The sequence below is a fragment of the Dreissena polymorpha genome, chromosome 6 (assembly GCF_020536995.1).
Source record: "Dreissena polymorpha isolate Duluth1 chromosome 6, UMN_Dpol_1.0, whole genome shotgun sequence".
In the NCBI taxonomy this organism is placed as follows: Eukaryota; Metazoa; Mollusca; class Bivalvia; order Myida; family Dreissenidae; genus Dreissena; species Dreissena polymorpha.
In genome coordinates this window covers 77567738-77595444 of record NC_068360.1, presented here as the reverse complement: position 1 = coordinate 77595444, position 27707 = coordinate 77567738, and the positions used below count along the sequence as shown (strand labels likewise).

At 35.8% G+C, this 27707-nt stretch overlaps 1 protein-coding gene across 1 annotated transcript; it reads right to left on the bottom strand.

The window, feature by feature from the left end:
- Positions 1–27477, bottom strand: LOC127835831 (F-box/LRR-repeat protein 20-like). Its single transcript, XM_052362262.1, has 7 exons — positions 27470–27477; positions 25435–25606; positions 24573–24736; positions 22060–22146; positions 12284–12398; positions 11566–11616; positions 1–331 (listed from the first exon to the last, which is right to left on the bottom strand). Exons 1-7 carry the CDS (start codon positions 27475–27477, stop codon positions 257–259), a joined length of 672 nt encoding a protein of 223 aa, XP_052218222.1. The 3' UTR covers positions 1–256.
- Between the last annotated feature and the right edge of the window lie 230 nt (positions 27478–27707).

Here is a 27707-nt window from a genome sequence, read left to right as displayed (position 1 = left end):
ACCGGGTATATAATATATGTAGGAAATGTAAATTCATATATTTAAAATTGTCTAAGCCAGTATATTTTTTAAATAATGTTAATTTACAAAATCGCGATTATCTTTTAATTATAGACAGCAAACAATACACAACATTCACTTACTTGTATTGGCAGAAACAAATTCTACACCCACATGTGTTACTAACAAAATGCCTATCACTATAAAGCATGTTCCTAAACGCTGCACGTCCATAAAGATTGTTGGTTACTGAACGTTATCGACTGCTTTCGTCACCCTGACGTTCCCGAATGAAACAAGGTATGAGATTGACATACTGTATATACCTGTCCTGAAAAAGGCAAATACTCATTTATTAATGCGAATAGTGATCATTTAGAAACGTTTCCTGTCGATGCATGGCATCTACTATTTAAACAGACACAATGAACCTTTTAAACTTCGATTTTATTTAATACCACGTGTGTCGTAGTATTGTGAAGGCTGGAGCTATATTAATGATAAAAGATCTGCGACACATGTTCCCCCGATACCGTCGGGAAGTTTAAATGTGAAATATGTTGTCTCCCGTGACCGACGGGACGTGGAATAAGAGAATAATACAAGAAAGGTCCGCTGCCAATGGGAGAGGACGATCCGCAAAATGGGTCGTTAAACACATTCCAGCCTTGGCAAAGCCTGATAAAGCACACCTCTTCATTATGATTTTTTGAAAATATCACTTCCACCGCTCCAAACGTAAAACACGATATTGAATCCTATACAAATAACGCAAGTTGGTCATCCGAATTTCTAAGAAACATACATTGTGATGCCAAGATGTTTGTTTAATACCCACGACTTTGACGTTAAACTTTAATGTAGTGTTTGTCGAGTTTTATTGAAACGTTATTTTCAACGTTTCACTTTCTTTATTATTGGGTAAGTTTGAAAGGATAAGGTATTTCGCCAAATAGATTATTTCAGATAGCGCAATGCTGGATGGTATTTAGCTACTATTGATTATGTAGTAACACGTTTATTTAAAAATTGTCGAAACATATAACAGAATTTTGTATCATATTTTAAATAATTTTACAAATAATTCAGATTATTTACCACGGTTCACATGGTTAATACTTGGAAGAAAGAAAAAACTACAAATACCATGGTTTGACTTCGTGCTTTGTTTCAAACGGAAGCATAAGTATTGTTTATATTGTGGATGATAGCTAAAAAGTGCCGCAAATAATGAAATAACAGGTTTGAATTTAAAGAACAGTTTTAAGCTGAGTTGATTATTTATATAAACTACATGTAGGCAGACCTGGTTTAACCACTAGGCAAACTAGGCGGCCGCATGGGGCGGCAAATTTATGGGGCGGCAGTGCGGCTATGAGCTACGTAAAGAGTATAAATATTAACAAATGCCTACATTTTAGTAATAAATGGATTGACTAATTTTTAGTGGAGTGGCGATATTTTCACACTAGGTTACATTGTACTAAATCATCGTGTATCACTCCGTAGTCACATTTAGTATAATGTAACCAAGTGTAATAACAGCCCGTTGGATTGTTGGAAAGAATTACATAATATACCATTATACATGTAAATATTATATTGAATATAAATACGAATTTAAACAAATAGCAGCACAGCATTCATTTGTGAAAGTTAGTATTAATTAAATAATTAGTTGCCGTGGGTGCAGGGGCCGCAGTGCAACAGATTCGCCTAGTGTGCCAAATACTCTGGCGCCAACCCTGCATGTAGGCCAACGAACAATAATTTAACATTAGAAAGCCATGTTTTCATTAAGACGCAATCCTTATTTCTCGTGCACTCACGCCACAGTTATTGAAAAACTCTGTCACTAGACATTAAAAAAATATCTCGCCAAAATATACAAGTCCCATCTGTATAATTATGTATTATTTCGTAAAAACGTCCTTACAATATAAAGAAGTGAAACTCCAGCTGCTGGAGCAGTATTGAATTTTCATTAAAAACAATTAGTTGGTCCTTTATTTAAGGCAAGTGACCGATTGCCCAAACAGTACAAAACAGCACAATACAGCACAATACAAACCAACATATACACAAAATATGAATAAAGCTGGGGTCACCGCCTTGGAACGGTCAATGCAAAGCATTGGGTGTTTAAACCTGGTTATAGAGCGCTCAACCTCACACTTGGCCCAGCAATATTCATAATACGTTTAAGTGTAAATAAAATTTAACGTCATAGCATTGTAACTCAAATTAAACAATAATGAACGGGAATTAAAACGCATTTAATTTAATTACTATTTAATTACTCAATTGCATTGAAGATACAAGAGTAACAGAAATACAACTTTTTGACGAACGATCAAATAAAACTATTACCAATTGTCAACAACATTCCTTCTTTATAGAAAAGATTTGAGAATATAGAATCATATAGTTAATATCTCAGATAATCATCGCGCAAATACAGGACGAAGCAGCAATAATGGGTGTAAAAATTCCATATTACATAGCTTGGTTGTTTATGTGACTGCTAAACAAATTAGAAATAATTAAATCAAACAAGAAACGCCTTTCAGAGAGAAAATATAAATAAAATGGAACGTTATAAACCCAATGACCTATGCATGTAGATTACAACTGGGAAAGTCGGTAGTATGACGTCACAAAAATCCATAATGACATAATGACGTGAACAAATTCCAAGGGCAGTACTAAATAAAAATATTAATGGGGCTGTGCTACTAATAAAACAAGTTTAGGTGATTTAATATTAAGAAGCAAATGAATAAAAATGGTAATTCCATTAAAGCGACATTATTGGAATCAAACAGTATATAGGTGTTTTGACAACTGAAGACAGAAATGATTTGATGTACGATTCGAGTCCAAATGTAGTTTACATGCAGATTTGTTCATACGACACAATGACACAATTTTATTCAACAGTGAAAAATGCCTATAGTGTAGTATTCATGCAGATTTGTTCATACGACACAATGACACAATTTTATTCAACAGTGAAAAATGCCTATAATATCACTAATGATTCCAAATTTTAAGGGAAGAAAGAAATAGTGAATCGAAAACCATCAAACACGTGTTTTTAAGTACATAAGCATCGTATCCTTTTGATAAAAACAAGTTAATTAAATTGAAAAGTTTAATATAAACATTTGGTTTAACATATTTTAATTTGCGGACACGCTTCAAAACATCTCCGTAAAATGATGGATGGGAGATCCCATTATTTAAATGCCATTTTAAAGAAACATTATATTTTGAAATTAAATCACCATACTTAGAGTAAAATCTAGCAAATTTATTTCTTAGGTTATGATACAAAAAGCCTTGTTTTAGCAATTTTGTAGTTAATATTAGATTACGATCATTAAAATCTTTAATACACGAACATGCTCTGGCATAACGTACCAACTGCGAAATGTAAATACCATAGGAAGGTCCTTTAGGGATGTTGCCATCTAGAAACGGAAAATTCACAATTTCAAAGTTAAAAACCATATTTTGTTAATTGTCGATCGCGTTTGAAGCACTCATATGTTATGTTATTTGTTGTAAGTATCTGCAAACATTTGGCACACAAAGTTTGAAGTATTACAATTAAATGTTTCAAATTTTGTATAAGATTACACAAAATGTAAACACGGAAAAAGAAATTCAGAAAATGCTAGTCATACAGATCTGTTGTTTTTCATATTGAGCATCTTATGTCATGATGTTGAGGTAAAACATTAACTTAAATAGTTAAAACGACATAACTGGACAAAACGATGTAAATATTGCCGGCTATAAAATTCGCAAAACAAAAGTTTTTGGAGACTGGCGGATAAAGCCCTAATAGGCCATTCATAGGTGCTTTGTTTTGTTGAGGACAACAATAAACAAAATATGCATAATTAATTACCTTTGAATTTTCTTACGTAATTAACAACCCTATAACGGCATACAACGCATTTAACATGAGTTTTGAAAAACCACATACTGCATTTATATAATCAACTAATAAGCTCGATTGAATTTCGCATAATCATTAGACACACACTTACAGAACGTCATTTTTCTAGTTGTCATTAATTACTTCTGTCGCAGACGTTTTAATTAGTTTACAATCATTCAGGACGCTTTTTACTTGTTACTTTGACAGTCGATTTGGTTTGACAATAATTGTTTAAAATCCAAACACGAACGCTCACATTACTTGATCTAAATATGCAACATCACGATTTTAGTGAATGTGTCCCAGCACACAAATACAATGCTCATATTGAGGAGGCGTTATGTTTAACCTAGACTATAAAGGTTATTATAAGGGCCTTTTCACAGATTTCGGCATGTATTGAAGTGTGTTATTAAACGCTTTATATTGATAAATTATAACATTGGACCTACAAATATCCAGTAAAAAACAAGCATACAATTAAAAAAGTAACCCTCAACTGGGCTCGAACCACTGACCCCTTGAGTCCTGGTTGTTAAAATCTTCTGCTTTGATCACTCGGTCATCCGTGCTCATGCTATGATGCCGTGTATCTTTTACTTTATATAAGCAATCCTCATAGTTTCACAAAATATAACAACAGAACTTTCCAAATTATTCAATCGTTTCGCGTTGCAACGCTTTATACTTTTCAGTTTTTCAAATCTTCAAAAGATTTATGTAATGGATATTTTAGAGCATGGAAAATGTTCAGTATTACTGTTTAAATATCATAACTTAAACGAAAATTTGCGAATCTTTAACAAGTTGTTTTAATTTTGTCAATTTGCCAAAACGTAAAAGGCCCCTCTAAGTGTATTTATTAGTGATCAATGTCGTGCATTAGATACAAAATGTGAATCCGCCGATGGTATGTCAATTTTAACTACTGTACAATTTATGATAAGGCATAGTATTGTAATATATTGATCAATCAAAATTAAGACCATGCGTACAGAAAATACGTACAGCAACGATCAATATATTTGCCCTTTGTGGATATTTGCGTATTTTACAGGAAGTGCTCTGTTATAAATTGAACGGAAAATAAATGCCATGGGTGTGACTTTACTGTATTTTGCAAATAACGTTGATTTATGCAAATAACACCTAACAGCTTCAATTCATTTTGTGATAAAGACGGAGGCTGTATTGGCATGCCCATATTTTTATGTTCATAACAATTTGTAAACGCAATAGACAATGCTGTATTGACATGCACGCGGAACGACCTCAAATGAAATACGTGTTTCTGCATTATAATAGGAACGCTCACATCATATGATTAATAAAATATGATTCGATCCCACGGAATGTAAACAACGTTATTCAACATCGAATTCTCGCACTTCCTGTAGCTTAATGAACGTTAATTCAAATCGTTATGCTTGCGCTATACAGAGAGAAACTAAGTGGTTGCTGCTAATTTAATTACCGTAACTATATTAAGCGCCGTGCAAACACATTTACTTTCATGGCGGTGTAGCATAAAATCTGCAAGAACCGTAAAAACCACACGTTTCGGTTGTTAGCTTGTGAATTGTACGCTACGCTCCGTTAAAAAATCATGCCGTTTACAGTTCAAGTGTTATTTTCTGATTATCCCCACTCATTTCTTCGGAGAAAGTGGGGATATTGTGGTCATCTCCGTCTTCCGTCCGTCCGTTCTGGCCACTATCTCCTCCTACACTAAAATAACTAGAATCTTGAAACTTACACACATGGTAGCTATGAGCATATGTGCGACCCTGCACTATTTTGGAATTTTGATCCGACCCCTAGGTCAAAAGTTATGGGGGTTGGGCTTGGCCGGGTCAGAGATTTGCACGCATTGTTATGCCCCCGGTATGGTGCATTGGCCATATCTTTTGCTATATTAAAGATAGCAACTTAATATTTGGCATGCATGTGTATCTCATGGAGCTGCACTTTTTGAGTGGTGAAAGGTCAAGGTCGTCCTTCAAGGTAAAAGGCCAACCAGTCAGTGCACATGCTCGGAAAATCCCTCATGTAAACAATAACATTCAACTGGCCATCGACATTTTGGCCAGGAAGATAGGCTTTTTAAATGGTAATTCTGATGTTTTTCACATTGCCCTAAGCCGCATATAAAACTTTTTTATGCACTAGTTGAAATTATTCAGAACAAATATTTGTAAGTTATTTAAAAAAAGCAAAACTAACCGTGTTTAAATCCATTAATATCCATTTGTGAACCCCATAGTCATGTGACCCTGTACCCTGGATACCCAACATTCAGTTCCTGTGTCAAACGCATGTAAATCAAAATTTCCAGCAAAGTTAAACACAACAGAACATAAACATTGGATTCAATCATTTCGGATGTCAGTCCTATATTAAAACTAGAAATGGCGCGGAAGAGGCCGACGCGTATCCCCACGCCGCATGTTTGATCCAGGGGCGCCCAAGGGTTGGTAATGGGGCCATGCATAGTTGAGATTGGCCGTATTGTCATAAGAGAAGTTCAGTATCAATTAGAAGTATATCGGTTGGAAATGAAGAAATTATAGTAAAAGGCATTTTAAGGGTGGGCGTGGCCTATGTGGGCGGGGCGCCCCAGGGTTGGTTATGGGGCCATACATAGTTAAGATTGACCGTATTGTCATAAAAGAGGTTCAGTATCAATTTGAAGTGAATCGGTGTAGAAATGAAGACATTATAGTAAAATGCAATTTTGGGTGGGCGTGGCCTATGTGGTCGGAGCGCCCTAGGGTTGGTAATGGGGCCATGCATAGTTGAGATTGACCGTATTGTCATAAGAGAGGTTCAGTATCAATTTGAAGTGAATCGGTGTAGAAATGAAGAAATTATAGTAAAAGGCAATTTTGGGTGGGCGTGGCCTATGTGGGTGGGGCGCCTCACGGTTGGGAATGGAGCCATGCATAGCTGAGATTGACCGTATTGTCATAAGAGAGGTTCAGTATCAATTTGAAGTGAATCGGTGTAGAAATAAAGAAATTATAGTAAAAGGCAATTTTGGGTGGGCGTGGCCTATGTGGGCGGGGCGCCCCAGGGTTGGTAATGGGGCCATGCATAGTTGAGATTGACCGTATTGTCATATGAGAGGTTCAATATCAATTTGAAGACAATCGGTTTAGAAATTAAAAAAAATATAGTAAAATAACCTAAAACAAGAGGCCCATGAGGGCCTGAATCGCTCTACTGGCTGAAATCAATAGGGCTCAAGCCCTTTATAGCATGAACAATCTGAGTAAGTTTTAAATAAACAGACCCAAACTGGGAAATGTATCGCATACAGAAGAAGAAACGTATAATTTAACTTAAAATGGCTCCTTTTCAACAATAAGTTGGACAAATTTTCTTCACTCTCATTGGGGTTCTGGCCCTTGATGATATAAAACATCTGTTGAAGTTTCAAAAGGATAGAACTTTATATGTAAACAAACAAGAAATGTGTTTGTCGGAAACACTATGTCCCCTTCTGCGCAGCATTGATTTTTTTTTAACCTTTTTACCTTGAAGATTGACCTTGACCTTTCACCGCTCAAAATGTGCAGCTCCATGAGATACACATGCATGCAAAATATGAAGTTGCTATCTTCAATATTGCAAAAGTTATGGCAAAATGTTAAAGATTTTCATTTTTTTCTCAAATTCAAGGGGAGATAATTCTGGACTTATAACTCCGATATTGCTCATTTTCAATAGGGTTTGACTCATCTTTCAGATAAAGACACTGTGCAAGTTGGGAAATGATTGGATGAAAACTGTGGACTTAATTTGGTAAACAAGTCTTATTTTACAATATTCTCAAATTCAAGGGAGATAATTCTGGACTTTGTACTCTGATGTAACCCATTTTCAATAGGAATCGAGTCCTTATTAATATAAAGACACTGAACAAGTTTGAAAAGAATCGGATGAAAACTGTGGACTTTATTGCGTAAACAAGCCTTATTCCACAATTTTCTCAAATTCAAGGGGAGATAATTCTGGACTTTTTACTTTGATGTAACCCATTTTCAATAGCGTTCGAGTCCTCATTAATATAAAGACACTGAACAAGTTTGAAAAGAATCAGATGAAAACTGTGGACTTTATCGCGTAAACAAGAAAAAGTCTAACACACGCACGAACGGACGGACGACGAAACCACGTCATGACATAAGCTCTTCAGGCCTTCGGTCAGGAGAGCTAAAAATGAGTAAAAATCTCTGACCCGATCCCACCCCAACCCCCATAACTTTTGACCCAGGGGTCAGATCAAAATTCCAAATAGTGCAGGGTCGCACATATGCTCATAGCTACCAAGTGTGTAAGTTTCAAGGTTCTAGTGCTAGTCTAGGAGTAGATAGTGGCCAGGACGGACAGACAGACAGATAGAATAGCAAACAGTTTGGATCCTGATGGGACGTCATGTCTGTGGCGTCTCATCTGGATCCAAACTGTTTGCAAAGGCCTTCAAAATTCGGTTCCAGCACTGAAAGAGTTAAACCGAGGTGCAGTGTTCACGGTGCTATTAAATGGGTAATAAAAGATCATGGTAGGACACCCGAACGGGACATCTCACGTATCTCGCACTATCCGCAGTAACGAGTCTTCTGAGGGCTTAGGCCATATGAAATAAATACAGATGCACTCGGTCACGATCCACTACACACTCTTACGGGGAGTTACTTTGCAATCGGTAAAGTATATACCCAGCAGCACGATTAATTGCTACTCAGAACCTATAGATATATTTAAAAACAAGAGCACCGCATAACGGGTGCCACGCTCGGCCGCGGCTGCATTTTTGAAGAAATGAAAGCTTGTAAGAATTTTTTTTAAGGTCACAGTGACCTTGACCTTTAACCTAGTGACCCGATTATGGGTGTGTGATGTAGAACTCATCAAGGTGAAGGTACATATGAAGTTTCAAAGTTGTAGGTGGAAGCACTTTGATTTTAGAGCCAATGTTTAAAACCTTGACAAAATGTTACGGTTTTAGCACGATGCGGACGGCGGACGACACGACGAGCTGGCTATGACAATATCTCGGGTTTTCTCCGAAAACAGCCGAGCTAAAAATCTGTGATGACTCATTGCAAAATTTAAGACTCTGTTTCCTATGTTACGTTAAAAGTTGGTCTGTCTCGGAATCTAATAACCCTACCAGGGCTATGAGTAAATTTTAAGTCAGCAAGTGAATAAAACAACAAACATAAGCTGGGCAGCTTGTACAACCGACTACAAAACATGGTGAATAAAGATAGCAAGTGTATAAAAGCTGAAAAACTGAACACAATTTGTAATTAAATAAGGCAAATATACATAAAATATATAGAATGATATTGTTACATCATTATTACATCAGATATGGTAATTAAAAAAGATAAGATTTGTCTGCTTAAAAAGTCAGATAAATTAAGAAAACAATAAAATATCCACTTAATTTCTTGTAAATAAATAAGAGGTTTAAACACATATTTCAAGTACAGAAAAAATATATAATGCAGCGTTGTTACTAAACATTTCACATATAATAAGCATATATACGTAACACAGCACATTTGGTCACCAATAGACATTGCACAATAATTTGGATTTTTAAAACACATACATGTACATGTATAGCACGTACAAATAAGGCAGAAGCTAGCACATTCAGTTACCAATAAACAATACACAGTATCTTGGTTTCTAATGTATCAGTATCCACTTTGAATTGACAAAATTTTAAATAAAGTAACAGCATATCAATATACAGAGTAAAGAAAACATTGTAATATTCTTAGTAAAAGTTTGTTTAACATGAATTTAAGAAATACATATACAGTGTAAATACAATTTGGACATAAACAGCTAAATGATCAATATTACTTAAATCATCAAAAAAAAAATGTCATCCAGCAGAGATGTGCACAATCTTGTGACGTTCATTTATATGAGTATGTTCTGAGAAAACTGGGCATAATGCATGTGCGTAAAGTGTCGTCCCAGATTAGCCTGTGCAGTCCGCACAGGCTAATCAGGGACGACACTTTCCGCTTTTATGACATTTTTTGTTTAAATGAAGTCCCTTCTTAGCAAAAACTCAATTTAGGCGAAAAGTGTCGTCCCTGATTAGCCCGTGCGGACTGCACAGGCTTATCTGGGACGACACTTTACATGCATGCATTATGCCCAGTTTTCTCAGAACAAGGCTCATATGCTTCTCCTTCTGATACTGCACTCCTTCTAAATACATGTAGAATATTTTGTGCCGGCACCTATTGGATAAGGGGTGAAAACTGTACAAAAGGTATTCAATTGGGTGTTTACAATTATTTACATTGTGTTTTCAGGTGGATAAGGGAGACAATGACTGTCACAGGAGTAAGGGTTTTGAAAACTTCTACTGTGGCTGACTCATGTATGTGGGGAGGTAGTGAATTCCATTGTATTACTGATCTTGGGTAGAATGCGAAATTATAAGTCTTATGAAGTGTGTATTGTTTAAAACAATTGTTACTGCTGAGCCTAGATCGGCAGTCGACAGAAACAATGAGATTATCTGGAGGTGTGATGGCAACTATGTGGTGGGTAATTTTATATAAGGTATGATAAGAAGAAATTTGTTCTGCGTGTTGTGTGTGTTTCAAGAAGCCCGATTAAGGGTGTCTATCATTATAACTACTGATCTTTTGATGTGACAAATGTTTGTTACGAATCTACCGCACGTCTTTGTACTTTTTTTCAGTTGATTTATTTGAGCTTTTGTATTTGGGTGTTAGACACTGGAGGAATCTTCTAGTTTAGGCATGACTTTTGATGAGCTAATTTTTAGGTTGCGGCGAAGAAATCCTAGTGCCTGGTTTGCATTATAAATGATCGAGTTAATATGTTTATCCCATTTGAGATTACTTCGGAAGGTGAGACCTAGATATTTGGCATGATTAACATTTCAAGGATGTGATCATGTTATTTATATGAGAATATTATAGGGTTTCTTTTTAGTCATGCTGAGGATGTTGCATTTTTCAGTGTGGAATTTTATCAACCAGTCTTGCTCCCATAGACCAGGAGCTTCAATATAACTTTTTCAGTGCGGGAACCAAATTTTGAAGGCCTTTGCAAACAGTTTGGATCCAGATGAGACGCCACAAAACGTGGCGTCTCATCAGGATCCAAACCGTTTGCTATTCTGATAGTATTCTTTGAAAGCAAAATCGAAAAAAATGCTAATTTTAGAAATTAAGCAGACAACATTTTAGCAGACAAGAAATTTCCCAGCATGCAAAGGGTTAAAAGGACTGATATCAGTTGTGTTTCACAAGAACGGGACAGTCTAAACCCGTGTTGGAGGTCATATGAATATTATTTTATCTAGGTGAGACATGATAGAACTAGTGATGACATGTTCAAGTATTTTACAGCAAATGAATGTGAATGATATTGGTCTGTAATTTATAGCATTATGTTTGTCTCATTGTGTCTGCTATATTGTTATTTTGCATTAACCAATAATACACAGGCTTTGTAAAGCTCACGCAAGATTGAAATCAAAGTCAATGATCATCTTGAAGACATTATTCATAACAAGAGATGTAGCCGTTAATCCCGAAATGGCTTACGAAAAGGTTTGGCTTTCTTCTTTCCAAGTCTTCTATTATGCTCTCAACAATCTGAAAGCAGTGAGCAAACTTATCTACAAACAATTATTTACCAATTCATTAATGTAATGACCAAATACAGTGGATGGTTTTTTAAAGACGTTTTGCATCAACTTAGTGTGTTTCTGTAAAAAAAAAAAACTTATGATTTTATCCATTATCCTTATAATTATTGTAATCAATTTAACCTTACTTGTTTAAAAACTATACATCCAGTAACAATAAAATTTATTCATTTATTGATACACATTTTGTTATCTGAAGTTAATAAGACTTATTTTCATAATTAACCAAGTCAAACTATTACAACAACTTCACCAAAATAGTCCTACTTACAGTTGATTATCTCTTTCAGTGCGGGAACCGAATTTTGTAGGCCTTTGCAAACAGTTTGGATCCAGATGAGACGCAACAGAATGTGGCGTCTCAGCAGGATCCAAACGTTTTGCTATTCTGTTGTATTCTTTGAAATTTTTTTCGAAGATAATGCTAATTTTAGAAATTCAGCAGATAACATTTTAGCAGACGACAAATTTCACAGCATGCAAAGGGTTATACAGGGAATTACTTTACATAACAAAACGTGCTTTCCTGTGGCTAAAAGACGTTCAGCGCTTTAATAATTATCTTCTTTTTATTGTGATTTGTCTTTTAGGGTTTTAATCCATAAAAGTCTTACCCTTTTGCAGTATTGTATGTTTAAGTTACGCAGTTTTGGCAAGTCCTCTGGAATTCTCTCTAGGCGTTCACCCAGTATATGGTCATTATCCATCAAATCCAGATGCGTCAATTCGCTAAAATGTACAAAGAAGAGGAAAGATTGGAAGAGGATTAAGAGAAATTATGTTTTGTTTAAATAAAAAACAGGCATTATCCTGCATTGCAGTATTATCTTCCCCAATATCATCATCAACTGCAGCAGCAGCAGCATCATAATCATCTTCATTCCCAGCATCCAGAATTTCATTTATATAACTTATATTTGATTCAACTCCATGTGAGCTCTGTCAATACTTGGTATAACCAAGTCATTAACAGATAGAAGTGAAGTATTATAGGAAACATGAGAGCCCGACGCCCATGGTCGCTCACCTGAAACTTCATGGAACTGACCTGCTCTCAGCAACTTTTTAGATGTTTCTGAAACCATTTTCAAACTTGGCCAAAATATCAACTAGTGAGTTATTAAGGTTTCATTATAGTAATATTAGGAAAATGCCCTGAACCTTGACTGCCATGTTTTTCAACGGACATAAACCATTTTCCAACTGAGCCCACATATCATTAGAACAAATGCTCTTGTTCTGTGAAAACAGGGCTTAATGCATGTGCGTAGAGTGTCGTCCCAGATTAGCCTGTGCAGACAACACTTTTCGCTTTAATGGTATTTTTAGGTTCAAGGAAGACCCTCCTTACCGAAAATCAAGTTTAGGCGGAAAGTGTCGTCCCTGATTAGCCTATGCGGACTGCACAGGCTAATATGGGTAGACACTTTTCCCACATGAATTAAGCCTAGTTTTCTCAGAGCAAGACACAAATGTACTTACCAAGTTTCATGGAGATTGGACTAAATTTGTGAATTGTAGAGTGCTTACAAGGTTTTACTGTAGCCCTATAAGAAACATGAGCTGTCAGAATACAGCGTGCTCCACTTTTCGAGTGCTTGACAGTATAAATTAAGCCATCATGGGGAAATTGTTCATATATTCAATAAGGTCAGGGTAATATAGTCATATTCTAACTGGAAGAGGACCATAATTGAAACATATTGATCGCTTATGTTTTAAAGAAGTGGTACATTATAGACGATTCTTAGTTCATGTATATTTTCCACAATCTTATAATTGAACATTTGAGATAAAACAAACTAATAAGATTAAATTTCAAGTTTGATAGCAATAGCTAGGGTGGGATGGTTGGCTGGTTTTTCAAAAATAAAATGAATATTTTAAATTCTTTTTAGGTGGGGGTGGGTGGGTGTTGGGTGGTAAGGGGGAATACTGTGGGTGTGTGTTCATTTATTAGATAATCTTTCTAAAAAAACAAGAGCAGTCACCATAGGATGACTTATGCCCCCTATAAATGCTTGATAAAAGTTATGAGCTTTTTTCGTAACCTTAATGCAGATTTCGAAACCTAAAAGCGAACCTTAAACTCAAGGTCAAGGTCACAGGGGTCAAACTTTTTTGTGCTTATGGAAAGGCCTTGTCTATATACACATGCATACCAAATATGAAGGTAATATCTCAAGGGATATAGAAGTAATGAGAATTTTCCAAAAACTAAACGCAGATTTTGAAACCTAAACGCGGACCATATAAGTTCATGGTCAAGGTCACAGGGGTAAAAAAATGTGTGCGTATGGAAAGGCCTTGTTCATATACACATGCATACCAAATATGAAGGCAATATCTTAAGGGACATAGAAGTTATGAGCATGTTTCAAAATCTAAACGCAGATTTCGAAACCTAAACGTGGACCCTAAATTCAAGGTCAAGGTCACAGGGGTAACAAATTTTGTGCGCATGGAAAAACCTTGTCCATACACACATGCATACCAAATATGAAGGTTATATCTCAAGGGATATAGAAGTTATGAGAATTTTCCAAAAACTAAACGCAGATTTCGAAACCTAAACGTGGACCCTAAGTTCAAGGTCAAGGTCACAGGGGTAACAAATTTTGTGCGTATGGAAAAACCTTGTCCATATACACATGCATACCAAATATGAAGGTTATATCTCAAGGGATATAGAAGTTATGAGAATTTTCTGAAAACTAAACGCAGATTTTGAAACCTAAATGCGGACCTTAAGTTCAAGGTCAAGGTCACAGGGATAAAAATTTGTGTGCGTATGGAAAGGCCTTGTCCATATACACATGCACAGGGCTTAACACTAACTTTTTTTTCAACTAGCCCATTCGGGCTAGTAAATGCAGAACCTACTAGCCCTGACCAATCTATCATGTGCCCCGACCAAAGTATTTCAAAACCTTTATATTTATCATAAAACTTGTTTTTTCTTGTGCGTGGAGATGCGCAATTATTATGATTCAATCATTCTTATTAGCTTGCAGCGACATTAACGTTAAAACCTTTTTACATAGATTGCAGTGGTTGCTGTCTGACAACAAACGGTAAGTGAATCTTAGGTGTCGCAAAATAACAAATAACGTGTTACGGTAGTCGTAACAATTGTACATGGTAAACTCTCTACTATAAGCCGGAATTGACCATAAATATTAGTTTTGCTAATTGAATTGCGTAAAAAAGATTGTCAAAACACTTTTAATTGATCAAACAAATTAAAATTATTTAAAATTGATAAATAAATAATAATTTTATATTATCTTTGTGTTAATGTCGAGTTTTATACCTTCATCGATCCTGGACAATCCTGAGCGATCCCGGCTTTTAGTTTTAAACATATTTTTATCGAAAAAACACGTCACTTCGAGGAAACCAAAAACATGTCACTTCGAGGAAACCAATCAAAACCGTATCTAGCGGAATTCCGTTTTAAAATAGGTACTGACGTGTTTTACCAGAAAAACCGCCAGGGATTTTCTGAATGTCGGCCTCTTTTTCATTGCAATCAGGGGGTTCCAAATCTATTTTGAGTTACAATCTGTTTGTAGTCTCCGACTTCACTCTGGGATTTAATTGTCACCTGATCATACTGTATTAAGATTTTTGCATCTTTCAAAAGCTTATTTAAAACGCAGTTTATTGATATAGAACACATAATTTCGCCCAAAATACACACGACCGGTCGGGCATGTTACTGGGACATTGGCTCGCCCGGACCTTGGTACAGGCAGTGAATGTCGTTCGGACGTGCCTTAGTGTTAAGCCCTGATGCATACCAAATATGAAGGTTATTTCTCAAGGGTCATAGAAGTTATGAGCATTTTTCGAAACCTAAACGCAAAGTGTGACAGAAAGACGGACAGACAGACAGACAGACGGACAGTCCGATCATTAAAAAGGAAACAAGAGGGCCATGATGTCCCTGAATCGCTCACCTGACTAACCAAATACAATCCCAACCCAGATTTCATCAAGATAAACATTCTGACCAAATTCATAAAGATTGGATGAAAACTGTGACCTCTATTGTCTACACAAGGTTTTTCTAATATTTGACCTATTGACCTAGTTTTTGACCCAAGGTGACCCAAATACAATTCCAACCCAGATTTCATCAAATTTTATAAAGATTAGATAAAAACTGTGACCTCTATTGCCTACACAAGGTTTTTCTATTATTTGACCTAGTGACCTAGTTTTTGACCCCAGATGACCCAATTACAATCCCAACCGAGATTAGTTCAAGACAAACATTCTGACCAAATTTCATGAAGATTGGATGAAAACTGTGACCTCTATTGTCTACACAAGGTTTTTCTATTATTTGACCTAGTGACCTAGTTTTTAACCCAAGATGACCCAAATTCAATCACAACCCAGATTTTATTAAGATAAACATTCTGACCAAATTTCATAAAGATTGGATGAAAACTGCGACCTCTATTGTCTATACAAGGTTTTCTTTTTATTTGACCTAGTGACCTAGTTTTTGACCTTGTGACCTAGTTTTTGACCCGAGATGACCAAAACACAATCCCAACCCAGTTTTCATCAAGATAAACATTCTGACTAAATTTCATAAAGATTGGATGAAAACTGTGACCTCTACTGTCTACACAAACACATTGTTGACGTTTTTTCTATTATGGGACTTAGTGACCTAGCTTTTGACCTCAAATGACCCAAATAAAATCCCAACCCAGATTTCATCAAGATAAACAATCTGACCAAATTTCATCTTCATGACAGGTGAGCTAAAAAACAAGAGCTGTGTGTAAAACACAATGCCCCTTACTGCGCTGCTTGAAGCCATATATTTGACCTTTGACCTTGAAGGATGACCTTTACCTTTCATCATTAAAAATGTGAAGCTCCATGCAATGCGCATGCATGCCAAATATCACGTTGCTATCTTCAATATTGCAAAATTTGACCTTGACTTTTGACCTTCAAGTTGAAGGATTACCTTGACCTTTCACCACTCAAAATTTGCAGCTCCATGAGATATGCATGCATGCCAAATATTGAATTGCTATCTTCAATATTGCAAAATGTGACCAACCTTTGACCTTGAAGGATGACCTTGACCTTTCACCACTCAAAATGTGCAGCTCCATGAGATAGGCATGGATGCGAAATATCAAGTTGCTATCTTCAATATTGCAAAATTTGACCTTTGACCTTGAAAGATGACCTTGACCTTTCACCACTCAAAATGTGCAGCTTCATGAGATAGGCATGCATGCCAAATATCTAGTTGCTATCGTCAATATTGCAAAATTTGACCATTGACCTTGAAGAATGACCTTAAAATTTCACCACTCAAAATGTGCAGGTCTATGAGATACACATGCATGCCAAATATTAAGTTGCTATCTTCAATATTGCAAAAGTTAAGACCAATGTTAAAGTTTTTGGAGGGACTGACAGACGCCATATAATTGACCTTTGACTTTTAAGGAAGACCTTGACCTTTCTTTATTCAAAATGTGCAGCTCCATGAGATACACATGCATGCCCAATATCATGTTGCTATCTTCAATATTGAAAAAGTTATGGCAAATTTTACAGTTTTAGGACGTACTGACGGACAGTTGCTATATGCCACCTTACCAGGGAATAAAAATTATTTTATTTTTTTTATGGGGGGGTGATTCTCGGGTGGGGGGTGGGAGATGGTTTAGGTGGAGCCCATTGTGGTATGTCAGGTGAGTGTTGTTTTGTCAAAGTATAAATCAAATCTGATCATATATAAAGAGTTATGGCAATTTCAGCAAAATTTAATAATTTGCCCTTGAGAGTCAAGGTCATTCAAAGGTCAGGGTCAAATTCAACTTGCCAGGTACAGTTCCATCATGAAAGTAAGAAAGTATTTGAAGTTTGAAAGTAAAAGCCTTGATACTTTAGAAGTAAAGTGGATCTAAACACAAAATTTAACTCAATATTCAAAGTTACTCAGTCAAAAAGGGCCATTATTCCATCAAAATGCCAACCAGACTTATGCAACTTGTCCTATACAGTCCCCTTATGATAGTAAACAAGTGTTCCAAGTCTGAAAGCAATAGCTATGATACTTTTGGAGTAAAGTGGACCAAAACACAAAACTTAACCAAATTTTCAATTTTCTAAGTATAAAGGGGCCATAATTCTGTCAAAATGCTATACAGAGTTATATAACTTTGCCTGCACAGTCCCCTTATGATAGCTAGTAAATGTTGGAAGTATGAAAGCAATAGCTTTGATACTTTAGGAGTAAAGTGGACCTAAACACAAAACTTAACCAATTTTTAAATTTTCCAAGTATGAAAAGTGGCATAACTCTAAAAATAATGCTGACAGAGTTATGCAACTTAACATACACAACTATCTTGTTGCCATAAAGAAGTATTCCCATTTGAGTTAATTATCTTTGATAGTGTTAAAGTTATTTGACTTAATAAAAAAACTTTCATTAACGGCGACGCCGGGGCGAGAAGTATAGCTCACATTTTTCTCCGAAAAGTCCAGTTAAAAATACCAAGCGCCTTGGTGGCAATTTTTTTGCAACAAACCGGAACCATTCTCGAACTCATTCAAGATATCATAAGAACAAATGTTCTGACCAAGTTTTATAAAGAATTGGACAATAAATGTGACATTACAAGGTTAACTAAAGCCGTATAAGGAAAACTGCCCCGCCCTCTAGGGGACATTTTTAACCCAAACGGAACCATTTTAAAACTCATCCAATATATCATTGGGACAAGGTCATGATCTGACAAAGTTTCATTAAGGTTGGACTACAAATGTGACTTGAGAGTGTTCACAAGGCTTTTACTATAGCCAAATTAGAAAACGCCCTGCTCCCTGGCGGCCAGGTTTTTCAAAAGACCAGAGGCATTTTCTGACTTATTCAAGATATCATAAGAACTGATGTTCTGATTATGTTTCATGTGACTTGTAGTGTTAACAAGGTTCTACTATAGCAAAACTTCCATGCCGCTAGGCAGCTATGTTTTTCAACCATCAAGAAACACTAAGTTTCATGAAAATTGGGCAAAACATGTGACTTCTAGAGTGTAAACAGGTTTTAATAAAGCCATATAAGGAAAAATGCCCTGCCTTCTGGGGGCCATGTTTTTAATATACTAGAAACATCTTCAAACTCATAAAATATATCATAAGAACTAATTTTCTGACAAAGTTTCATGAAGATTGGACAATAAATGAGTGTCAACAAGGTTTAACTAAAGCCATATAAGGAAAACTGCCACGCCCCCTGGCAGCCATGTTTTTCAACTAACTTGAACCATTTTCAAACTCATCCAATATTTCATTGGGACACATGTTCTGACTAAGTTTCATGAGGATTGGACAATAAATGTGGCCTTAAAGAGTGTTAACAAGGTGAATGTTGACACCGCACGATGGACGACACACATATGACAAAAAGGCAATCACAAAATCTCACCATGAGCACCTTGTGCTCAAGTGAGCTATAAAGGCATATGATTTAATTTCTAAGACATTGAATTTCTAATGAATAAAGAAACCTTTAGAAAACATGGTTTCTGAAATAAAATATTGACCCCAAAACTTCATTTTTAAACTTTTCCTCAATTGACCAGTCGCCAAAGTATCGATCGCTCCGCCCACATTTTTCGATCAGCCAATCAGATATCGGTTTTCACACACCCCTCATTGACGCTTATCTGGCGGCCATTTTGTCCGACAAACAAAGCGTGTTGTACATATGGAATGGACGTAATTTTTAAGAGTTTACACAGATTTTATATCAAATGCATGATCATTACTGTTCGATCATTATTTAAAATTGTAGGTGCTATACATACTTTATAAAAGGTTATTATTTTATCTTTATTTCTTGAACATATGAACGAGTAATGAGAAAACAACCACAATAAATAGTTTAACCACACCAGGTGTGTGTTCTATGAAACGTGTTATACCGTTTGATGCACAATATTATTAAGCAGTTTGGGCAACATAATAATTGTCGCAGGTGCTTATTAATCTCAGCGTAATTGTCGATGATTAATAAATAACAGTATGTTGCGTGGATCTCAGAATGAAGGAACATTAAGGCATTGTTAGGTACTGTACACAAGAAAAGAAAACTATTTAATTACTTAAATGATTTCCAATTATATATTTATTTTCTGTGGATCATAAACAAGGGAAATCATTATAAATTGTTAACTTAAATATTGTTTTAACTAAAGTAAAAACAACAAAAAGGTGATTTCAACGCGGCTTAGCCAGCTTAAAGCGACTTCAAGTGTATAATGTTCGGCTTATAATACAACAACAACATTTCTAATACAAAATATATTGATACCGGTAGAAATGTGAAAATTGCAATTAACATATAAGGGCCATCTTGTTATAAATAAGCAAATGCATAATATGCTAAATGTATTCAATTCGAATGTTCGTGAACAGCACCGTAAAACCAACATTTCATTTTTTGATAGTGAAATGTAACAGGTTCGCATTAAACATAAATGAAATAAAATGCATATTAGACTATCTGTTAATAAAACCACGAAATTAGGCATGTATTAAATTATGGTTACAACCAAAATTTAATTTATATCTAAATAAAAAAAATTGGTGTCTTTTTAAAAATAACACAATAAAACAAAGATCTAAACATTTTTAATAAACAAAAAACCCTTCATGATATGGATATGTCATTTGCATTTAATAAAAATATTTGCAAAATTATAAATGAATAGCCACCGGGTTCACTGTCAGACGGATGAATACAAGTTCAAAATCAATATGAAATGAATGCTCATTTTTACAACTGATTTTTCATCAACTCCCTATATAATATGTATAAGAAACGTTTCTGATAGTCAGTCTGCCGTTAACTCATTTATTTTGATATCGCCATTTCTCTCTAAAGTATTTATGATTGTATTAACGTTTTGCAAAGCAGTTTAGTTTAGTGTGCGGCTTTAATAATTTATATTATAGAAAAGAGCTTAATACATCATTACAAATATAGAAATTCCCTCACGTAATCCGCTATAATTGCGATATGCTTGTCGGAGTTTTCTAATCACTAGACCACGTGACTATGTGGGTGGAGCGATCGATAATTTGGCGACTGGTCCATTGCAAACATACACAGAAAATTATAAACAAGAGCTGTCATGCTTGATAGAAGTTATGAGCATTTTTCGAAACCTAAACGCAGATTTTGAAACCTGAACGCGAACCCTTAGTTCAAGATCAAGGTCACAGGGGTCAAAATTTGTGTGCGTATGGAAAGGCCTTGTCCATATACACATGCATACCAAATATGAAGGTAATATCTCAAGGGACATAAAAGTTATGAGCATTTTTCGAAACCTAAACGCAGATTTTGAAACCTAAACGCGGACCCTAACTTCAAGGTAAAGGGGATCAAAATTTATGTGCGTATGGAAAGGCCTTGTCCATATACACATGCATACCAAATATGAAGGTTATATCTCAAGGGACATAGAAGTTATGAGCATTTTTCGAACCTACATGCAGATTTCGAAACCAAAACGCGGACCCTAAGTTCAAGGTCAAGGTCACAGGGGTAAAAAGTTTTGTGCGTATGGAAAGGCCTTGTCCATATACAAATGCATTCCAAATATGAAGGTTATATCTCAAGGGACAAAAAAGTTAAGAGCATTTTTCGAAACCTAAGCGCAGATTTCGAAACCTAAACACGGACCCTAAGTTCAACGGCAAGGTCACAGCGGTCAAAAAATGTGTGCGTATGGAAAGGTCTTGTCCATATAAACATTCATACCAAATATTAAGGTTATATCTCAAGGGACACAGAATTTATGAGCATTTTTCGAAACCTAAACTCAGATGTCGAAACCTTATGTCGGACCCTAAGTTCAAGGTCAAGGTCACGGGGGTAACAAAAATTGAGCGAATTGAAAGGCCTTGTCCATATACACATGCATACCGAATATGAAAGTTATATCTCAAGGGACATAGAAGTTATAAGCATTTTTCGAAACTTAAATGCAAAGTGTCACGGAAAGACAGACAAACAGACCGACAGTCCGATCACTATATGCCCCATTTTCTTCGAAAGGGGGCATAAAAAAACACAAAAGGCATATTTGTATTCATAAATCGCTTTTATAATAGCAGAGATGAGATAACTCTGTAGAAATAGGATCTATCTTCCAATTGACCAAAGAGGATAATACAATGATTTAGTGGAATGTAGCCAACAAGCTCAAACAGTCCAGGGCCACAGCTGGGGGTGCTTATGAAGGAAAGTTATATGCTTATATAACTTTCCTTCACTACCCACTGATAGTGAAGGTTTAACAAACACATCAATTCTGCACCAAGTACCTACCAGCAGTGATCCATAATAGATGCCAGTCCCCTGTCAGAGATGTTCGAACATAACCTCAATGAAAGCTTGCACAGGCAGGGGCCGTAGCTGGGAAATACAAAACAGATATCTGGTATGTACATGAACACAGCATTAACAAGAGCTGTCACCATAGGGTGACATATGCCCCCTATAAACGCTTTGAGATAAGTTATGAGCATTTCCCGAAACCTTAACGCAGATTTCGAAACCTAAACTCCACCCTAAGTTCAAGGTCAAGGTCACAGGGGTCAAAATTGGTATGTGTATGGAAAGGCCTTGTCCATATACACATGCATACCAACTATGAAGGTTACATCTTAAGCAATATAACAAGAGGGCCATCAGGCCCTAAGGTGCTCACCTAAAAGCCAAAGGAACTAGAATATTCTGAAAAAAATGCAAGCTGATTCATGAAAATTATTTTGGACCAAAATAGTAACTTTTAACATGTTTTTTTTATACTTGACCTTGTGACCTAGTTTTTTAGCTCATATGACCCAGCTTAAATCTCTGGCAAAATTTCATTGGGACAAATGTTCTGACCAAGTTTCATAAAGATTGCCCAATACATGTGGCTAATATACATGTAGTGTCAACAAGTTTTCACTAAAGCCATATAAGGACAACTGCCCCCCCCCCCTGGTGGCCATGTTTTTCAACAAACCATAACAATTTTCAAACTCACTCAAGCTATTGTTAGAACAAATGTTCAGATCAAGTTTCATAAAGATTGGATAATAAATGTGACTTCTAGAGTGTTAACAAGGTTTTGTAGTAAATAGCCATTTAAGGAAAAATGCCACGTCCCCTTGCGGCCATGTTTTATAACTGATCTCAACCATTTTTGAACTTAGCCCAGATATTATTAGTTCAAATATTCTGACCAAGTTTCATGAGCATTGGACCACAAATGTGACTTCTAGAGTGTTAACAAGGTTTTACCATATAAGGAAAACTGTCCCGCCCCATGGCGGCCATGTTTTTGATTCAACTGGAACCATGTTCGAACTCGTCCAAGATATTATTGGGACACATGTTTTGACCAAGTTTCATGAAGATTGGACTAAAAAAGTGACTTCTAGAGTGTTAACAAGGTTTTACTATAGCCATATCAGGAAAACTGCCACGCCCCCTGGCGGCCATGTTTTTCCACCAACCAGAACCATTTTCGAACTCGTCCAAGATATTATTGGCACACATGTTCTGACAAAGTTTCATGAAGATTGGACTAAAAATATGACTTCTAGAGTGTTAACAAGGTTTTACTATAACCATATAAGGAAAACTGCCACGCCCCCTGGCGGCCATGTTTTTCAACCAACGAGAACCATTTTCGAACTCGTCCAAGATATTATTGGGACACATGTTCTGACAAAGTTTCATGAAGATCAGACAATAAATGTGACTTCTAGAGTGTTAACAAGGTTTGCTATATATAAAACTGCGACGCCCCCTGGCGGCCAAGTTTTTCAATCAACCAGAACCATTTTCGAACTCGTCCAAGATATTATTGGGACACATGTTCTGAGTAAGTTTCATGAAGATTGGACAATAAATGTGGCCTCTAGAGTGTTAACAAGGTAAATGTTGACGACGCACAACGCACGACGGACAAAAGGCGATAACAATAGCTCACCATGAGCACAACAGGTGAGCTAAAAATATGAGCATTTTTCGAGACCTAAACGCAAAGTGCGCCAGACGGACAGTCGGATGGATGGACCGACAGTGTGATCACTATATGTCCTCCTTTGGGAGCATACAAATGTGTAATGTTAATTTCAGGTGACATACAAAAGATTTTACTCCTAGGAAACCAACTTGAATCTTTGTTTTAAAAAATAAAAAATTAATACAGCATAATTTCAGTCAGGCGGCACTAAAAAAATCATTTATAACAAATGCAGGATACTTATTTCTCAGAGAAAAATCAGGAAGAGCCTATAGGAGCATTGTTTTGTCATTTTCAACAGTATTTCAGCCATATGACAGTAGTCAGTTGTTTACACACTTTTTAACATGGTCTGCAAGATAAAAGGCACTTATATACTTAGGCCAGAAACTAACAAATTGTCTACTTCAAACAGACATAGGGGGAGAATGGAAATATAAGTATTTCATAACCAGGGGACCATTTCAATAAACATCGTAGTACACATTAACGATGCGATAAATTTTTCCAAGATGCATTATTGCTAAAGTCCATATCATATGATTATAAATTTTCAGTACTTAATTAATTGTATTGGCATCTCTAGCGCCGTATATATTTGATGAGGATGGTGAACTAGTTCCTGTACATATAAAGACAACAAAATTCTCTTGTAAGTTCAAATTGTTGTACGCTCTTTTATGAAATGGCCCACTGGTCTATGTATCAAATCTGAAATCCTCGGGTTTGTATTCCAGTGCTCTATCATTTGAGCTTGCTGGCAATGCCTAAAGGAGGAAAACTATCATTCTTTATACTTAGTATTTTAGTCAATATTTACCACTGCACAATGTCCAACACCATATTATCATCGATAGCTATACACTTATTCAGATCAAGGGTATGAAGATGTGCCAATGTCCCCGACTTGAAGAATGCACTCAATCCGGCCTTAGTGAAGTCAGAGTCATTGTTCAATCGTAGGTGTTCAAGATTATGACAGTTCTGCAAATAAACATAGGAAGTATTGTTTAACCTATAAGTTTTGGGTGGGAGGTGAATAATAATGGAAAAAAGTTTTTTTCAGAGAAAATTATTAAGTCCATGGCCTGTAACTTTGGCAATGGGCAGTAATAAAACTGGAACTTTAGTCGTGTAGGTGAACTCACATTAGGGTCAGTATCTCAAATCAGAATTTTGGAACAGATTTATTTTAAAGAAAATTCCCAAGTCCTAGACCATCAACCTTGTCAAATATCAACGGACCAGAATGAAAGTCAACCTTAATATGTTAGTCATGCAAGAAGACTTACGGACCAAATATCTGCAACTGTTGTGAAAAAAAGTCTTGAAAACTGTTATTCTAGAGAAAAGTTGGCAACTTTGCCACAAATCAATGAACCTGAATGAAACTCAAATTTGATCTGTATGAAATACAGGTAGACTTACACACCAAAATAGATAAATATGTGAAAGTATTTATGAATAATTTCAACTCTCAAAACAAATTATGCCCTGCAGAGTGCTATATGTCTCCTATCAGGGGCATACAAATGCTACAATCTGTGAACAAGCCCTTTCAACCATCAGAATAGCAAACAGTTTGGATCGTTCTGTGGCGTCTCATCTGGATCCAAACTGTTTGCAAAGGCCTTCAAAATTCGGTTCCAGCACGGAAAGAGTAAATATAAAGTCACCCAAACCTTCAAGTATTGCAGTGACTGGTCTGTCAAGCGCTTGCAGGATGAGATTTCCAGACATCGCAGATCCCTACACTGCGAGATACCGTACAAACTTGCATCAGTAATCTCAGCCCCATGAAGCTTGAGTTCTCGCAAGTGAGCAGACTGTAACTTCACCAAGCTAAGGACTCCACTGCAATAATGTATGCAGCTTTCATAAGAAAATAAAAGTCTTCTAACATCATATTGTATAGCAACTCAAACTTTAAATTGTGCAAAGATAATTGATTGTAAAGAATATTGGGAAATTAAATCATAAACATTTAATTAAAATGTTTTATTTGCAGATTAAATAAATCATATGAATAACAAGTAATGTTCTGTGTTTGAATATGCTTAGATTGTAACTAGAAAATGAAAGGTTAAATATTATGAATTCAATACATCTCAGTACTTAATTGTTCAAGTGAGTTCTTCAAAGCATGATAACACTTATTAATTTTATACTGTGTTGTTGTTTGAAATATAATTATTTACAAGGGCTTATGGAATATGGACACAACCAGTATAAGGCAGTTTACCCCTATATAAAACATCTAAAACTATGCATACATTGCTCACACTGGCCTTCAGAAAATAATAGCCATCATTTTTTCCTTTTAAAAAAGTAATAGCCAAAACAGACACGGACTTTTCCGCAATATGATACTGATGGATAAAAAGAAAAAAAAATCTTATAAAATATTATCATGGCTTTAAAATAAAGAATACAATCAAGGTTATGGGTGTGACTTAACAAACCAGACATCAGCTACAGTTACATACATATATACTTTAAAACAAAAAAGATAAATACTTTTAGTAAAGCACTAGCAGGGACCTATACAAACAAAGGTCCTGGGTACTAGTAACAAAATAATAAAAAACTGCCTTTTCAAATTGTTCAATTTTTAAAGTCTGTCTAGGTGCAAGTTCTGGTTAGTACAATACAAAATATTGTCAACTGGACCATTCGTAACACCGAATATGTATTCGTTATTCAATAAAAATGTTACAAAGAACGCAGCATATTCCATCTTCTTTTAAGTATATTTATTTAGTAGCAGGTATATGAAGGTAAACATTTTTTTAAATCTCCACCCAAAATATTCATTTGAAACACGCCTCCCCTAGGATTTAAAATCACGCCTAGAAATAGTGTGCCAGGCCTTTTCCGCTCCATTTTGGGAAAACGCCACACTGGAATTTTGAGAATTTCGCGTGGTGAAAAATAATAATCTCAAAACTGGCTCAATTGGGAAAAAAAATCGCATGTTAATAGTGTTTCTTATATTTCAAAGAAGCTGTTAACTGGTAAAAAACGACTATTTTGTAACCAGTCCATATTGTTAAAATTTTATAAAATATTATGCCCATTTGTGATAAGTGTGCATTGGCATTTGCCATGCCTATGACAATAAAAAATAAATAAACACAGTGTCAGTATTCAAAATACCCAATGTTGAGTTTGCGAATTAAGTTACGTTATTTTGCGCATTTTTAGCGACCGAAAAAAATCAACTTTGCAATCGTTGGAAGTTGGGATTGAATTTTTTTTTCAATTGGGAAAAAAACAACCAGATTGGCATTGGGAATGGGGCCCATATTCTGACCCGTAGCATAGGGCCGAAAAGGCCTGTGTGCATGAACTTAAAGTAGCCTAACTAAACGAACCAAGTGTACTAATCTACAGCAATAGCTCAATCTTTGTGTGTGTCTGTGCCTTCTTTCCTCTCCAAATTTTATGGGACACATGATACATTATACAAGCATAAGCATACATAAGCATATGTTTTCCCTTAGCCTTAAATCAATCTAAAAATTTAAATCTTAATAATAACAGGTGATTTGTTCTTACTACAGAGGATAACTACTTTTTTAAACAATGGTTTAAACAGGTTATTTAAGCTTGATTGGCCATTGTTGGCTCGGGTACTACTTACATGTACCCTGGGTACTCTTAACTCTTAAGTATACTTACATGTACCCCAGTTACGGTAAATATACCAAACCGTACCCAGACATTTTTACGCTAAATCGGTTGCTGTAAGCTACTTTTTAAAAATAAATTATGTTCACATTTATGTCAATTTCTTGTTGAATAACCTCTTTATTATTGAAACTGATACTCAAAAACATGTTGATGCAGTTTTTTTAAAAGAGAAGTTTGTTTAAGAAAACAATATTGTTTTACTGTTATCGATAGCGCGTTTTACAAAATCGGATTATGGGCAGAAATACAACATGGGTACAGT